General features: G+C 33.8%; 1 protein-coding gene across 3 annotated transcripts; it reads left to right on the top strand.

Moving 5' to 3' along the window:
* Positions 1-2,187: 2,187 nt before the first annotated feature.
* LOC145627369 (DNA mismatch repair protein MSH5-like) lies at positions 2,188-16,924 on the top strand. Of its 3 annotated transcripts, none has more exons than XM_081679760.1 (34): positions 2,188-2,312; positions 3,804-3,835; positions 4,100-4,191; positions 4,409-4,489; positions 4,562-4,634; positions 5,471-5,534; positions 6,016-6,170; positions 6,303-6,404; positions 6,475-6,502; positions 6,583-6,614; positions 6,702-6,759; positions 7,318-7,404; positions 7,762-7,818; positions 8,400-8,501; positions 8,590-8,634; positions 9,738-9,815; positions 10,050-10,100; positions 10,196-10,277; positions 10,714-10,787; positions 10,873-10,972; positions 11,150-11,246; positions 11,339-11,428; positions 11,521-11,585; positions 11,717-11,775; positions 13,141-13,217; positions 13,303-13,389; positions 13,658-13,719; positions 13,807-13,868; positions 15,278-15,331; positions 15,422-15,507; positions 15,758-15,789; positions 15,878-15,901; positions 16,141-16,256; positions 16,552-16,924. In XM_081679760.1, exons 1-34 carry the CDS (start codon positions 2,262-2,264, stop codon positions 16,633-16,635), a joined length of 2,439 nt encoding a protein of 812 aa, XP_081535886.1. In that variant the 5' UTR covers positions 2,188-2,261; the 3' UTR covers positions 16,636-16,924. The 3 variants fall into 3 exon arrangements, with proteins under 3 accessions (XP_081535886.1, XP_081535885.1, XP_081535887.1); XM_081679759.1 differs by having other exon boundaries at positions 6,282-6,404; XM_081679761.1 differs by having other exon boundaries at positions 4,557-4,634; positions 6,282-6,404.
* Positions 16,925-17,659: the final 735 nt, after the last annotated feature.

Below are 17,659 nucleotides of genomic sequence, written 5' to 3'. Positions count from 1 at the left end.
GACCGGAACACTAGTTTCTTCCATCGGCGAGCGTCGGGTAGGAAGAGTAAGAATTTCATTGCTTATTTACTTGATGCGCAGGGTCAGAAACGATCGGGCAATGTGGCTGTTGGGCATGTAGCAAACAACTATTTCTCCGGTTTGTTTGCGTCGCAGGGGGCCGTGGATATCGAGGCTGCTCTTCGTGGTGTGGAAAGTCGTGTCACCCCTGCTATGAATGAGATTCTTGCGGCTGATTATAGGGGTGAAGAGGTTCGAGAAGCTCTCGCTCAAATGCACCCTATAAAAGCTCCGGGGCCGGATGGTATGTGTCCTTTATTTTTTCAAACCTATTGGCATATTGTTGGTCCGTCGGTTTGTAATTTGGTGTTGGGTATTTTGAGGGGTGGGAGCATTCCTGCATATTTAAATAGGACCTATATTGTGTTGATCCCAAAGAAGAAAAATGTTGATAATATGGTGGATTTTAGGCCTATTAGTCTATGCAATGTGGTGTATAAGCTTGTATCGAAAGTCTTGGCTAATAGACTTAAACTGTTTCTCAATGATATAATTTCGGCTAATCAAAGCGCTTTTACTCCGGGTAGATTGATTTCTGATAATGTGCTAGTGGCCTTTGAAATGTTTCACCATATGAAAACCTCGAAGACAAAAGGGGGGCATTTGGCTTTAAAACTTGATATGGCTAAGGCCTATGATCGGGTGGAATGAGATTTCTTGATTTAACAATTTGACTAAACTTTAACCGCATTTTAATACTAATCTATAAAGAAAAACACCATCAAAATGGATCTTGTTATATTCGTTTTAGGAGATTATGAACTTTTGAAATATGTAATTTTTATTAATTTTTTTATACGCAATTAACGATATATAACGATAAGTAAATGATAATTAAAAATTCTAATCTAAATATTTCCGATCTGATCTGAATTTATTAAAGAATATTCGTAAGTATCTGAAATAATTGAAGAGAACAAGTCCTTAGCTTAAGGTATTGATTTATATTCATATTTGTTCCAACACTTTTTATCTACAAATTCTAAATTGCTTGCATTTGATAGTCACCACCACTCACCTGTCTCACTAGTCACTACACTCTTAACACTCACTAGACAATACTACTCACTGACTCCTTGAAAGTTTTACGGAATAATAGTAGTATCAATAACAAATTAATTAACCACTTTCTTTGTAAAGTTATACGGAGTAGATGATATGAATAGGCTATTTCTTTAGTGATAACTTTATAAAAGCAATATCTATCATCCTTTAGTACACGAGTTCTTTAGACGAATCGAGTACATGCATAATCTTTCAACTTTTTTGCAAAAAGGGTTTACTTTCTGGTTAAATTAGACGTGATAGTAGTGATGAACGTCGATCTTTATGCATGGTCATTTGATTTGCTTACGGCTCACGAAGTCGTGATGTTGGCACGTGCAAATGGTTTGAGACTAGGACATGCATTTCATTTTAAATTATGATCCCATAAAGCATTGATGATACACCCTGGTAGGTAGGGCAAATCAAATAGAGTAGTCGATTGATTTGCTAATTTTGATAGTTATCTTTTAGATGGTCTTAAAAAATTTTCGTGACGTTTTATCGGACAACTTGAATGAAGTGGTTGGTGTAAAATGGACTCACATAGTTACAAAAATATTTCAAATTATTTTGAGATTGAAAGTATGTATAATGCTGATAAAAATATCCACTGGATCATGTATTCATGTCAAGCCTTTAAAATATATTTTTATGTGTGGCTAGCCACACTGTGTGCTCGACGCTAGTTGAGCTACTCGATCAGGGGGTTACTTAAGGGGTTTGGTCAAGAGTTTTTCAATCAAAAGTTACTTAAGGGTTCGGTAAGAGGTTACTCGTTCAGGGGTTACTTAAGGGTTCGGTCAGGGGTTACTTAAGAGGTTACTTAAGGGGTTACTCGGTTAAGGGTTACTTAAAGGTTTCGGTAAGGGAGCGAGGATTACTCGGTAGAGAGTAACTCGAGTAATCTCTAATCGAGTAACTCGAATATCTCCGAACCGAATAACTCGAATAACCCCTAGTCGAATAAATCCCCCCGCCTTTAATTACGCCTTTAATTAGTCAATTCATTTTGGGGCAAGCTGTTTCAAAAGAAAACGTATAAATAAGGCGAAGCGCCTTCAATTTCTTCACCCGTACATTCAATACTCTTCCTTCTCCTCTCTCCTTCTCTCTCATTCACAAATTTCGTGCTCGTCTCCTTCATTTATCAGTAAATGGACTCAACAATGGAGGAAGAGGTCGACGAAACTGAATTTCAATCTCAGGTTTTGATTTCTCGCTCAATTTCAACATATAATTTCTTTTTAATTAACTGATTGATTAATGAAGTTTATGATTAAAATTGCAATTCATAATGTCATCCACAAATTGAATGGCGAATTTTGTACTTTCATTTGCCCTAATTGATACTAATATGCGTCGAAATTTTGAAGTAGAATTGCTAATTTACTTCGAATTTGGAAAAGAAAAGTGAATTTAGCTGATTTTTTTTTTTTTTTTTTTTTTTTTTTCTGGAAATTTTGATCTGTTTATATACATTGCAGTTATTTGATTAATTTACGCGAAAAGTAATTTGATGTAAGAAGTGGCGACCGCAATTTTTGTTAAATTTTTATGTATTTGGCCTATTTTTTTAGTTGTGTTATGATTTGGCGTTTATTTGGATGAAGTGAATATGGGCAAAGTAATGTATTGGAAGTTGAGTATATAGGATCATCTAGGTCAGGTTTGATCAGATGTTTCGACGATAATTAGGTTTAAACATGAAGGTTAGAGAATTTGAAGAAGGATGCTGGTTGATGATGTGTGGAGGAATTGAGGTTTTTATGAATTGTGAGTTTTATGTAGAGTAATAAGTGGAAGACAGAATGAGATAAGCTTGGAGTTCATTTCCTAAGCAATTATATGTGTTTATGATGATGCCGAGGAAAGCTGCAATATACTTCATACTAACTTTTACACTTCCCAAACTAATAACCACATATGTTTGAAGTAAATAAATCTCAAAATTTGATAACTTCGATTATTAATTTTAAAAGAAGTATGTGGATTCATGTTGAGATTACATTCATTGGAAAATGACTAGTATTCATAGTTTTTGATCCACAAAAGATAATGTTAGCCTGTTATTTTGTGAAGAGTTGAAATTTCTATACTCCTGCTTTCTATTTTTGATTAACCAAAAGAAACTTTGCAAATCTTTGGTTTTTTTTAATAAAGCATTCAGTTATGTACTACCTCCGCCCACGATTATCTGCACCAAATGTACTTTTTGCGGACTCCTAGGCAAAACTTTTAGTTTAGTTTAATTAAGTTTGGGTGGGTTTTAATTAAATGGAGTAGTAAAAAGGAGGAAAATAGGAGAGAGAAAGTAGTCCCATATGTTTAAGTGTGATAGTGGGTTATAGTGAGTGGGAAAGAGGAGAGAGAAAGTGTTCCCATATGTTTAATTAAAAAAGGTTAAAACAAATTAAAACAAAAAAGTAAGGGTAAGATGGCCTTTTTACACTTTAAATTTTACTAAAAGAGGAAAGAAAAAAATTTGTTGCACATAATAGAGAGCACCCATTCATGACAAATGTTGCAGATAATTGTGGGCGGAGGTAGTAAATAAGTTTAGAAAAGAAATCAGAGAACATAAGGCTGGCTTGAAGATTCCAATGGACTATTCAGATCTGTCTTGGGGAGTTGTATATTTAATCTTTTGATTCTGCTCTAATTTGTTATGCTCTGACTCAAATTAATTTGATATGCAGGTCTACATGGCATGTGTCATGCATGGTCATAGGTATTTTTTTCCTTACCAATGTATTATTTGCTAAAACCATTGGGAGGTTAATTATTAACAGTTGTTTTTCCTACTTGCGGCTTTGGTATTTGATGCTTGGGGTAAATAAACATGCCTGTGCTAAAGCTTTGTATCTTGTGTATTGATACTATGTCTCTTTTAAATGGCTGAATATGTAGTATTTAATAAATAGTTTATAAGATTTTGAAAAATGTGCTATATTTTCCCAAACTTTGTTGAATCTATTGTTTTGTTGTATGACAGAGTTGGAGTTTCCTATTATGATTCCAGTGTTCGACAACTTAGTGTGCTAGAAGTTTGGGAGGATGGTGCAGATTATTCATTGATTGATTTGGGTATGAATTTCATTTTCATATTTTTGTGATACATGATCTAGTAAAGCTGTAAAGGGATTGTTGGATTACTGATGTACTGTGTGTGGGTTGGAACCATGTAATAGACCATTGCCAATTGCTCTTTTTTTTTTTTTTTTTTTTTTTTTTTTATATTCTTGCTGCCATTTCAATTCAATGTAATCATGTTTTTTTGATTTTGACTTTACTATATTTTCAGTGAAATATCAGGCACAGCCTTTGATCATTTACACCAGCACCAAAGTTGATGAGTCATTCTTATCGGCTTTACAAAGAAGTGGTATGTAAATTACTCTGTTTTTTAGTTAAAGAAATGAAGGGTTGATCTCATTTCTTTTTAAAAATAGTGCAGATGGATTAAACTTTACTCCCACAGTGAAACTTATGAAAAGTTCAATTTTTAGCTATGAACAAGCTTGGCACAGGTGTGTATTCTCTCTCTATCCCATTGCATGTTTCTTGGGATACATCATACATGTTTGTTAGTTGAATTTTGGAAGGAACTTTTGGAGTAAAGAGATCACCATGAGCATAATTAGCTGCCTATGTTGTTAAAGGAATGAGTAAATCCTTGCATCAGTGACTCATATTGTTGACTTCTTGCCAAAATTTGATGTGAAAAGCAGTGTATGAAATTGTGGATATATGTGTCCGACCAGTGAATTATTTGATTCTATCACACATGGCCTGACCAATAAATTGTCTTGATTCTCGGCATTGAAATTGTTGCGAGTCTGCGAGACTTGTTTAATCTACATATAAAGGGATTACTGGGCTATGAAAAAGGGAAAAGAAGGAAAACTGTGATCCACAAATCGTTTGAGATGCTGGTTCTTTCAATTGCATTCATTTACGTTTAATATGTCATTTTTGCTTCTCCCATTTTCACTTTATGCAGTTCCCTTGAGTTTTTAGCAGATAATCTGAGATGAAGAATATGACATGCCAAGTGACAGTTCAAGCAATATTGGTGTATTGTACTGTTGGATGGAGTCTACTGCTACTGTTGTCTGGATGTCATTACTAAGGGATTTCTTTGAAGGATGAGGAATTAAGCTGAGATTCTTGGGGAGTGGAATTAGGAAAAGATGATTTGTGCTTGTTATAGCAGCTAGAATTTGAAGAAGTTGACAACGCTTGTTCTTATGTTTAGTGGTTTACTTTTAAAATTTAGAATTCGATAAGGTCCTTCCACTTGATAGGTGCATTCTTTTCCTTTCTCTCTTTCCATTCTTCTTGATCCATCTTATGTAAAATGCAGATTGATATATCTCAGAGTTTCAGGAATGGATGACGGTTTGAGTGTCAAAGAGAGGATTGCTTTTGTAAGCCCCTTTTTCATAGTGACATGTACGCATGTGGAACATATTCAGCATCAAAGTGTGCATATACTGGGAATTTGGGAAACTATCTGAAACAATATATGGCTTAATAATCTGATATAACTTCCCTTTCCACAGATACTGCATCGATCATCACTAGAAAATTTATTATGCTGAATCTTTTGGAGAATCCCCATTCTCATGTTCTTATCTTTGTAATATCTCTGCTAATGATAGACACACCTTTTTTTGTGCTCAATTTCTTTTTTATTTTCCAAATTTGAAAAAAAATAATACTTTTGCTGTATGGATTAATTACTCAATCAATGTTCAAAACATTTGTGCTGAATTATTCTTGAAATTTGGGCTCTTTATTTTAGCTGTCTATTCTTGATAATTTTTATTTAGAGTATGAAAGCAAATTTGTTTGGAAATAGTCATTAACTCATTCTTGTTGAATGTTTCATATTTGACTCTATTTCAGCTTAATTCTATGATGGATATTGCAAGTGAGGTTCAAGTTCGTGCTAGTGGGGGCCTTCTTGCAATACTGGAGAATGAAAGGATTGTGGATACCCTTGAACCAAAGGAGTATGGCGATGCATCTATTTCAATTGATTGTCTAACAGAGGTTTCACTGTATCCTATGTCATATGATTAAGATGCGCACTTTTAGAATCTGATCACTTGTTTATGTTGTAAATGAGAGGATAATGTGTTGCACACTTATTCCAAGAGTTGTTTACCCAGAGTTTTACTTAACCGGGATAGAAATAATTTCCTCAAACTGGACGCAGCAGCTCATGAAGCATTGCAAATTTTCCAAATAGACAAACATCCAAGCCATATGGGAATTGGTCGAGCAAAAGAAGGGTAAAATGCATCTTTTTGTTATGGTTCTTTTTGCCTTTCGAAGTTATCAAGTACTATTTTCTGATTGTAGGTTCTCTGTCTTCGGAATGATGAACAAGGTGCGGTACCTCAACATTTATTTTTTTGATTGACAAGGGTATTTTGCTATGTGGTTTGATTCATTGCTACATTTTCTCAGTGTGTTACACCAATGGGTCGACGTCTCTTGAGGTAAACTAAACTGACAACATTGTGACCCACCAAAACAACTACAAGATTTGTTACTGAAAAAATTCTTGCAAACGGATATGTGTGCAGAAACTGGTTCCTCCGACCCATACTTGACCTTGAAATTTTAAACAGTCGGCTTGATGCTGTATCCTTTTCTTACCTGACTTTAGAAGACACTTTTGAGCTTTTGAACCCATGCTAATCTCATGTCTGCTTTTATGGTCTATGTCATAAGAGACAAGCTGTTGTAATGCTACATATTTACCATAGTTTTTGAGAAACTACCGAATGAAGCGCTTGAGGTATATGTCTTTTGTTTAGCTGCTTCATTTTATTAAATCCATATCCCTTTTGACATATATTCTAGTAAGAACATCTTGTTTCATGGGTGAATCTTTTTGTAATTTCTGAAATAATTTACAAGGCTGCATATTTTTATTTTATTTTGCTCTGATTAGTATGAGCTAGGTACAAAGGGCACGCAGCATACTTGCTTCCTCTCCCTAGTCTGCTTTATAAAAAGCTAAATCGCATGTATAGTATGTGTGATCTTAAAATTTATGCTTCAGATATTGAGGTTGTACAGGAGAACTATTTATACAGAAATATTTCTGCCACTACTGGACATAGGTTTACCCAACAGCATCTGAGAACAATGTAGTATTAGCAGTACAGATATTTCACATTCCTTAATTCTGTGAAGATATCATTTTTCTTGTGTTCTGAAGAGCTTATGACATCTATACGAGGAACACTTAAATCCATAAAAGATGTCCCCTACATACTGAAGGTACTATTGTCTATTTGTCTCTTCCTCTGATCTTTCGTCTATACTTTTTTGTCTGTTCAGATTTTTAGCCTTCAATGATTGGGTGTTTTTATTTTTATATGGTCATCTGTGTACACATCTATCAGTTATTCCAGTAAGAGCATTATGCATACGTGACTTTTAAATTTGGTGCAGTTTATGAAATTTTTTTTTTTTTAATTTTTTTTTTAACATAAAAATCCTATACCATGAAAATTGCAGTTATGCATTTGCTACTCTTGGAAATGTTTCCTTTGATTATAGATGCAAATGCAATGTAAAGTGCATTTTCTAATTGCCAAAAGTTGGTCACACATTTCATTTTTTTTTTGATGGAAGAAATTCAATTCCCCAAGCTCTGTATGCACAACCAGTGACTGGGCAGCTTTTCTTAAGGTCAGCTTAACTTTAATGTCTCTCATTTTTTCTATTATTTGTACTCTGAAACATTTTATCAAGTACCTATAAAACCATGGAATAATATTTTACAGGCCTGGTCCATCATGTAGATATATTTGGGATTTTTTTTTATTTATTTATTTTTTTTTTTTTTTTGTGAATCTGATTTATTCTATAAGCCATCACTTGATGGCCGATGTTTTCTAAACTTCTAAGTTTGACTATGTGATTTCTATTTGTCGTGCAACACAGTTTATAGAGTTTCTGTTCTGACAAAGTAGGCAATTATAGACTTATAGTTGCATTAGCCTGTCATGTCAAAATTTCTTGTTTAATATTGTTCTAAGCACTGTAGTATGATATACATATCTCTGTCTGTATGTCATTTTAAAGGTATGCATTGATATACAGTGCACCATAATTACTGATTAATAGGCTGTTTGGCATTCAACTTAAGTTTGTCTATGTAAAACACTTGGGTTTCTTTTGTTCCCTCCTTGACCAGTTGTTTGCTAGTTCTTGTACTTTGTTAAATTATCATCATGCTTACGGTGTATGATATTAACCTTCTGTTCTAGAGCCTTTCTTCTCTCCTGCACCTGAACAAGATATTCGAAGTTGGCATTTCTGAAAGTTTGAGGGGGCATGCCAATCAATTTTATCTGGATATTGCCGAGAAGGTAACAATTGATGATGATACTTTCAATCTCTATGCTTTAAATGTTATAAAGATGTGGCAACTCTTTATCATCTTTATTAATGTTTCAGGCAGCCTCATGTGTTACAACAGAGCTCTCTTATATATATGAACTGGTAATGCTCTTTAATTCCTTCCAATACTCTTGCTTATCTGTTACCACCTCCATCCCTAAATGTCTTGCAAATATTGCTATATCAGCTGATGAGAGCATTTTGCAGCCCATATAATGAGGCCACTGAGGTTGAAGTTATCTGCTGTGACTGCATTAATTAAACTCTTGATTGAAACAAATTTGGTAGTGTTGATGATCATCCATCAAGACCTTTTTCCTAGGTTTCTCAAGCATATAGGAATTTTCTTGCATTTTTTGCGGTGGGCCTTGTTGGCTGTCAATATGTTCCTTAATTTCATCTACAGCATTAATTCCAATACCTCTAATGGCAAGATCATCTGTAACTAGAGTGGTAAGGAATATTAGTATAAAAGTTGCTAAGCACCAATATTTTGGGGGAGAGGCACTTTAGGTAGTAGAAATGTAGAATTATAACCAACTTGTTAGTAGCTTGAAAGAGTAATATAGGTAGTTTGTTAGGGAGAGAGAGTTACTTGGAATAATATTGGGAGTTTATCATTAATTTGCTTTACATTTTGGAAGAAAACAAGCCTCTCAAATGCTTGTAACTATCTTTTATTATTGCTGTTTTAATCAATTGAACTTAATATTCTTCCCTTTTTATCTACCGTTGTCGATTCAACGGCGTCTAAGCTAAGTTAAATCATTGCAAAAGCTTACGTGAACCAAATGAACAATGTATTGTTTGATTATTTGTTTGGGTAGTCCTTTTGTATTCATTTATCTGTCTACTTCTTGGTAGGGAAGGTCAGCTATATTGTGCCTTTTTTTTACAATTAATGAAAGTGGAATAATTGTAAGTCTGTAATTACCCTCAGCTTTTTATAAGAGTTGTAAAGCATCTTGATAGCATATCTTCTTGCTACTGCAAGCATAGCCAAAAGTAGATAACAATGTCATAGCAAAGAGAGTGTACTTTGTCATACATCATGGTCCTGGAAATTAAACCTTTTTATATTAGACACTTTCTAAGTTGTTTTCTCCGTTAATATTTTTCTCATCCACATAATATTGTGGCAATGATATTTTATCTGTAGTGTTGTGTACTTAATGGCCGTCAACAAGATAATATCGATTATGCAGGTTATTGGCATCATTGATGTCACTAGAGAAAAAGAGAAAGGTTACGGGACAATTGTCAAAGAGGGTTTCTGTGAAGAGGTTAGTTTTCTAGTGCTTCACTTCTATGCTGAATACTGTATGTTGCATTGTCTCTGCATTGCCTTTGTTTTTAACCTCCTTGCTCTATGTTTTCTTTCAGTTTTACTTGTTGGACTCGTGTTCATTTTACTTTTCTAAAGACATTGTTCTGTATTAAAAAGCGAATATTTTCTTTATTTATTATGATATCCATGAACTGATGCGCCTAATCAATATTCAATGTTTCTTATGTAGTTAGATGAACTGAGACAAATATACGAGGAGCTGCCGGAACTTCTGGAAGAGGTAGCTATTAAGTAAAAAAAGTCATCAAAGGGAGCAGTTTTCACATTCCTGGCTATGTCCATGTCCGACTTCATAGCAATTGTTCAAATGTGTAGGTGTCGTCACTGGAGCTTGCACGACTGCCTAATTTGCAACGCGACGAGCATGTTCCATCTATTGTTTACATACATCAAATAGGTGGGTTTACAATCTGCGCTCTTGTGCCTGGGTTTAATTATGTCTTTTATAGTCTTTACAACATCAAATAGGCTGACAGCATGCATAAGACATCTTACAACTTTAGATCTTAGGTGCCTATTTATATGCTTCCTTGCCTGATAATAATTTGTGGACAAGATTGATCAAATCAGCCTATTTCCAATGTTTAGCAAGAGAATGCAAGATCCATACTTGTTTCCCTGAATCCGGTGACCTCTTAATTTTGACATTTGTCTTTGCAAGATAATGCTTTGTCTGGCTTTTCTTGCTAGATGTGATTCCGTCTCATGTTGATACTATTCTTTTTCATGAATCTGATCCAGAATTTCATTCTTTTTTCTACCCAAACCTTATATTCCCTGGCCCTATGAGATTCCAAGTATCTTATAGCTAGACAACTTTGTATGTTTTTCAGGATACTTGCTGTGCAAACTTGATGAAAAATTTGATGAGTGTACTCTACAGACGCTTGAAGATCTTGAATTTGCTGTAAGTGTAGCGGATCTCACTGAAAATGTTACTACAAAAAGTTAGCAATAGTACTTTAGCAACTGAGGTGTCAGCTCTAATGCAGTTTTCTGATGGTGAAAATGAGCCAAAAAGGTTTTTCTATCGTACCTCAAAGACACGGGAGTTGGACAACCTTCTTGGGGACATATATCACAAAATTCTGGGTATCTTCCATTGTACTTGTTTTCATGGCCTGGTGTTATACTGTAATGTACTGGCAGCTTGAATTACATTTGACAAGACAGATCAGAGAGGGTTACTGTCTTATTTATCGTGTGAAATATAAACTTGCAAATGTTCCCAGGGATATTTTATATAATTGTTTTCTTTAATTGTGTTAGACATGGAGAGGGTGATTACAAGGGACCTGATATCACATGTTCTCTTATTCTCAACACATTTGCTTAAAGCTATGAACTTTGCAGCAGAACTTGACTGGTAAATTCAAGCTTTATGGTTGAATGTTGTCATTTATGTGGTCTGGTTCATTGGTGCTATTTCTGACATCAAATTATTGTTTTCATTCGTAGCTTTTTGTCTTTGGCTTTGGTTGCTCGACAAAACAACTATGTAAGGCCTAATTTGACTACTGATGCCATACTGAATGTACAAAATGGAAGGTTTTCTAACATACTGCTGCTTCTTATGTTCTTGATATTGAAATGAGTTGCTCTTTATAAAAGAATTCCTGATAAGAATGCATTTTCGCCAGACATGTTTTGCAGGAAATGACAGTAGATACGTTTATCCCAAATGACACAAACATACTTGATGAAGGTCTGAGTATTCAAATTTCACCACGCTTTCTTGTCATTTTCCTAGCTGACATTCATCTGAACTGAATCAGAATTATTATCTAATCAGTCATCATTATATATGACTCAAATTGTGCATTTTATATTTCTCAGGAAAAATTAATATCATAACTGGTCCAAACTATTCTGGGAAAAGCATCTATATAAAACAGGTCTGCTATTATCTTAACTTATTACTTTTATATCCCCCTTCCTTAGTTTGGATTCTTTGAAAAACCTATTTAGTCTTTGAATAGCTTTGAGTAAGGCTGCATACCATTCGACCTTTATAAATTTAACCTTGAAGAAATTCAATTAGATTGTTGTTGCTATAATCGTTTGATTGCACCTTCCTTTGATTAAATCTAAGTGGCCATTTGGTCAAACTTTAGATGTAAAATCCACACTTTCTAAGGAAAATGCACATCTTAGAAAATTGCATTTTTGGAAAGTGCCCAAAAGGGCAGAAACTGTACATACAAAAAGTTCTATTGAAAATTAGAACTTTACCTTTATTTATTTATTATTATTATTACTTTCCCCGTTTTTCTTTTATTGTACCATAAAGACTTTTACACTATTCACATAATGTTCTTTGACCATCATTTGTGATTTATTCATAAGGGAGAACATACTCATGTGGGATCTAGTTAGATTCGTCTTGAAATCTACATTTCAAATATCTAATTTTTATAATTTTTACAAAAAGTGTAATTAAAGATATTAATAGGCAAAGTAATGTATTGGCAAGCGTGAAATCACTTATGGTGCGATAAAAAAAGAACGAAGGAAGTATTATTTTTTCAGATTTCTTCACTTTCTTGTGTTTGATTTACTCATGAAGTAAAATTTATGATGACAACTTTTAACATTTAGATTTCTTTTGTATAACCTTGGTCTCCTCTAAATTTCAATAAATATTGCAGTATTATGAGAAAAGTATGGACCAATATCATAACTAGCTCTGCTGAATTTCAACTATAGATTTTTAATTTTGCAATCTTCATTCAAAGGTCACAGTTGTGAAGAGATTTTTGAGTTTGGTTTGATTAAAAAGATACATTCACCTTGCTCCGAATCGTGTCTTCCAAGAATTCTTATGCTACAATGCAAACTTCTGTTATTATTGGCTTATTTTGAAGGGTTGAAATTGAGATTGTTTATTCATTTAAGATGCAAACTTCAACTTTAATGCTTGGTTTTGGGAGCTTTAATTTTAAGATTTTGGCCAAATATGGATCACAAATTCTGTTGTAAAATACTATGGACTATGGAGTACCTTTTCCTTTTCAACTTTGCAGATTTGAGTTGTATGATTTGGACCCTTGTTATCTGTAAATATCTTTTGAGTCTAGAATATATGAAGTATTTTATTATGTAGGGTTTTTAATGTTTCATTGAATAGAAAAAAAGAGAATGAATAGGTAAAATACAGTTTCAACCTTTATGTATATGGACTTATGGAGGCTTCCTACTGCCTCAAGAAGTGTTATAGATTGTACAAGATGGTTGTGTTTCATATGTATTCTTTTCTGCAGGTAGCCTTGATTGTTTTCCTCTCTCACATTGGGAGTTTTGTACCTGCGGATGCTGCTGTGGTAGGATTAACTGATAGGTATGTTTATGATGGTCACATGCCTCTTTATGTGCTGGTGGCATATTTTTATAGCTATGATAGGTTTTATTATACTTATTGACAGGATATTTTGCGCAATGGGAAGCAAGCTCATGGCTGCTGAACAGTCTACATTTATGATTGATCTACAGCAAGTAAGCATGATGTTGAGGTATACATTTGTGAGAAATTGCTGAAAGTAATATTTGTGCTTGCTAATTTAATCATTTTGTTCTTAAATACTGCTAGTCCATTTCTGGTAATTCTACTGGTCGATTGGTCATCATATCTGTATTTGAATTGAAGTTTGGGGTGAAATGTCTTTTATATCTGTTAAATATTGAACTTCTTTGCTTCGTTATGGAAACAAGTTTACTAGTGTACTTTGGAATTTTGATCTAGCTTTGTAACAATAAGGAAATCAATATAAACTTTGATAGGCAAGCTACGTCACGATCTCTATGCCTTTTGGATGAATTCGGTAAAGGCACACTTACAGAAGGTGAAATTTTATCGCTTCTTTTAAAATTGTATCTCTTCTCTTCCAGACATTATGCTCAATAGATATTGCATCTCATGTCTTTTTCAGATGGTGTTGGTCTTCTTGGTGGAACTGTGAACTATTTTGCTGGTAATGATGATACTCCAAAGGTTAGAGATTGAATTTTCTCCCCTGAGTTTTCAGTCCTTCAGCTAACAAGGCACAAAAGAAAAGGAGCTTATTGACTGAGTAACATCAATAAACTGTTGACTGTTGATCATTTGAGTAAATTTGAGACCTATATTACTGTCTGTGCTAGAGATATCTGACTAACTATATGCACTGATACAACTATGAGTCTCTCTATTCCATCTGTGCTTGAAAGGTTCTTGATCTTGTGACTCTTGTCTTCTGTATATCTGTACATTTATAGATCTATCCTCTTTCCATCACTAACCATCATTTATAGTTGTACTTTAGTTTGGTTTGCATTTTTGTAGGGAAGGGGAGGGCAAAGAAAAGAGTGGTAGGGAAAAGGAGGTGAGAGGAGGGAAAGGTTTGAATGTGATTCCATTTCCCTTCCAAATTTATTTGAAAGGGGGAGAATTTGGTTCATTAATAGGCGAAAGAACCTGGATCCCTTCAGTTGTATTTTTCCTATATATATCTTCATCAAAACACACTATAAAGGGTGTATTAAGAAAGCCAATCATAAAAAAATGATTAACTTTTTTAAGAATGTGATTATTTTTTCCAGCCATCATAAAATTGCTCATCTGACCATTAGTTCTGGTCTTTTGAACGGAGGGAGTACATTCCAAGTATAAAAATTTGTTTCTTCAAACTATATATTATTATAACCAAATTTATGGTAATTGCTGAATTGGATGGCTCTCTTGAGAGATAAATTGAAGTTAGTTCTTCGAGGCATTCTCCCTAAAGATTGGTGGAGTTGATGCGTCCTGGTATTTTTGCTTGTCTTATTTGAGTACTCTCTCATGGGATTTTAACATTTTGCAGCGTCTTTCATTTTCTTTTGTTTTCTTCTATAATATAGTTATTTGATGGTTTTTATACTCTACCACCCTTGATGTGTAAATTAAGTCCTAATATCTTTGTTACATGTAAAGATTTTAATCATAGTTATTAACTACAGTCCTTAAAAAATTAATTGATTGACCTTCCACATAATCGTCAAGGCACTGCCCTATTTGGAATTTTGCCAAACTTGATAGACCAGTCTATTTCCTGGAAGATGGCTGAAGTTAGAAGTTGTTCATGGCCTTTCCAATTCTCCCCTCTAATAAAATGAAAACAGAAAGGGCAAGAGGGAAGTGAGAATTCTAGAGTCCTGCTTTCTGCAAAATAGCTCTTGAATTCTATATTATGTGCTTTTGGAAATATTATTGAACCAATTGAGTTTTACAGTAACTGTATATTAGCACAAAGTTGTACTACCATTTGCTAGCATTAACCTTCATGTCTTGACTGATGAATCTGACTTTTTGGTATGGTTAGAGAGTCTTAATATTGACAGGAGTTTTGACTTTCAGCTCATGACACTGACTTTGATTTGCAGGTTTTTGTTTGCACTCATTTGACTGAAATATTTCACAAGAATTTGCTGCCAAAGGTTTTTTATTTGTCAATCTCTTAGTACTACTGAATCATGGATTTTTTGGTAACCCAACTGAATAATGACATTTCTTTGAACTTTGTGCAGTCTGAAAAAATCAACTTCTACACGATGAGTGTGCTGAGACCTGAAGAAAGCAGTATGCCTTCAGAAGACATTGTGTTTCTGTATAGGTACCTTTCCGTAGCATACTGATCATATCCTTTCCATTTTCTTTATTTACAATACATGTCTGTGTGAAGATGCCATTCGACCCAGTCATAGCTGTTCATAATCTTTTCTTTTATGATTTTATCTACTTTTAGTCCTGTGATTCAAAGAAATCTTAAGTAGTACTCCGTATTAGTTGTTATTTATTTCTAATTTTCCCTCTGAAAGACATTCTGTATGAACTAATTTATTTCTGAATATGCAATGACACAGATTAGTTCCAGGACAGGCACACTTGAGTTATGGTAAGTGCTTTTTTATTTTTATATTTAACCAAATTATTAAGTTCACACTCTGAGAGGTTTCTTAATTCAAATATCTTCTTCTTTGCAGGCCTACATTGTGCAATGCTTGCTGGTATGTCTTAGATTTAATTTTTCATGATTAAGTTGGATTGCACTTCCATTTATATCTGGAATTGCTGTTTAGTCACAATAATAGATGCGCACTGCAACAGCATGCTCTTGATATCATTGTGATTGATATTGTTCTGCTTCCAAGCTGTGTTTTACGTAGGTTGGGTGGGTTGGGGGTGTGAAAATTTCACTATCTAGTTGCGAGTATAAACATCCTAGTGTTTGTTTAACTTCACACAGGTATTTCTAATGATGTTGTAAAAAGAGCAGCTGAGATACTGGATGCAACTGGGAAGGGTAATCATGTTGAGCGACTCTCAAATGAGAATATACAGGCTCAAGATCAACAATACCAGGTGTTGTTTCTTATCTGTCTAATGTCATTTGAACTCTTCCTTTCATTTTTAAATGTATACAGGCTCAAGATCAGCAATACTAGGTGTTGTTTCTTATCCTTATAATGTCATTGAAGCCCTTATTTCATCTTTGGTCCTGGCAAGAGCGTGGACTCTTGAATTGTCATTCTCGATTTAAATCATAGAAATTTATTAAGATAGCCAAGTTCGACTCTTGCTTACGTATTCATGAGATTATAAGAGTATGTGGTGTTTATTTTTTATTTTTATTGTTAATTACAATGTCATTATGCAGGAAGCACTTGAGAAACTATTGGCATTTGACGCTAGCCATGACAGCCTCGACCTGTTTTTTGAAGGTATGTTTCGTGCTTCTTAGGCAAGACAAGACTCAGATGTTTTGCAATTCTCACGCTTTAAGACTGGACCTTTACTCCACTTTCAAAATTCCATTTGATGATTCGACATCTTTAATTTAATTTATTTGAACGGAATCACGAAACTTGTTTATAATTTCCGTAGCACTTTCCAATCTACTACTCCGTACTACATACAATATTATGTCTTCACCAACTTGGAATACTAATTTGTTGGCAACGGCAGTTAATGCTTGTAACACTACTTTACAGGGCCACCAATACAAAAACATAGCGCCAATTTTGCTCCAATAGTGATAATTAACACTATTTAACATTTCACCTTATCTTATCTATTAGTAATAATTAGACATTTTCTATTACACTATGCCCAAAATTAACGTTTGATTTGGTTTGGTCTTTTTTTATTTTTTTTTTTAAAAAAATCGAATCAGATTGGTTTGGATTGGACCGAATAGTAATACATTTTGGATTTGGTTTAAAAATCTCAAACAAATTAATATGGATTGGATTCGGTTTAGGGTATAATCCAAACTGTAAACCGAACCTTCGCCACTACGCTTAACCCTGGATAGGGATTTTACTCACAGATATTAGCAAAAACAAAAACAATAATCAATTAAAGATATAAGATCATATCCTGTTTTGACTTTCATGTTTGACAAATATTCTCATTAATATACTTCCTTTGTATTTTCAAGTGTTTTTTGACCAATATAATATTATCTGAAAATAACAATAGTGTAATATATAAAAAGTAGTTATTCGAAAGATATATGTTGAGATTATTCTAACAAATATCTAAATGATCCTATTTTATACTCCGTATTATGTATTCCGTATAAAGCATAAACATTGGTCAAAGTGGTATATATAGTGCCAAAATCATAATGTGAAATAACGAAAGGAATATAATAGATATAATCATGTGAGATATTGTTACATTTGTCTCAATCATTGTGCAGTTTTATTATATCATTTTTTTTAATGAAATTGATGTATGATGTTAGTTTTAAACATTGTGTA

Source organism: Chenopodium album, chromosome 4 (genome assembly GCF_948465745.1).
Source record: "Chenopodium album chromosome 4, dcCheAlbu1.1, whole genome shotgun sequence".
NCBI classification, from domain to species: Eukaryota; Viridiplantae; Streptophyta; class Magnoliopsida; order Caryophyllales; family Amaranthaceae; genus Chenopodium; species Chenopodium album.
The sequence above is the reverse complement of the archived record's forward strand: the minus strand, read 5'-3'. Positions and strand labels throughout refer to the sequence as shown.

Bases quoted from the DNA above. Each gene is read 5' to 3' on its own strand.
- LOC145627369 (XM_081679759.1), top strand. From the start codon at position 2,262: ATGGACTCAACAATGGAGGAAGAGGTCGACGAAACTGAATTTCAATCT. The intron at 6,615-6,701 runs GTAAACTAAACT...ATATGTGTGCAG, and splicing joins ATGGGTCGACGTCTCTTGAG to AAACTGGTTCCTCCGACCCA. The intron at 11,429-11,520 runs GTTTTCTAACAT...CATTTTCGCCAG, and splicing joins CTGAATGTACAAAATGGAAG to ACATGTTTTGCAGGAAATGA.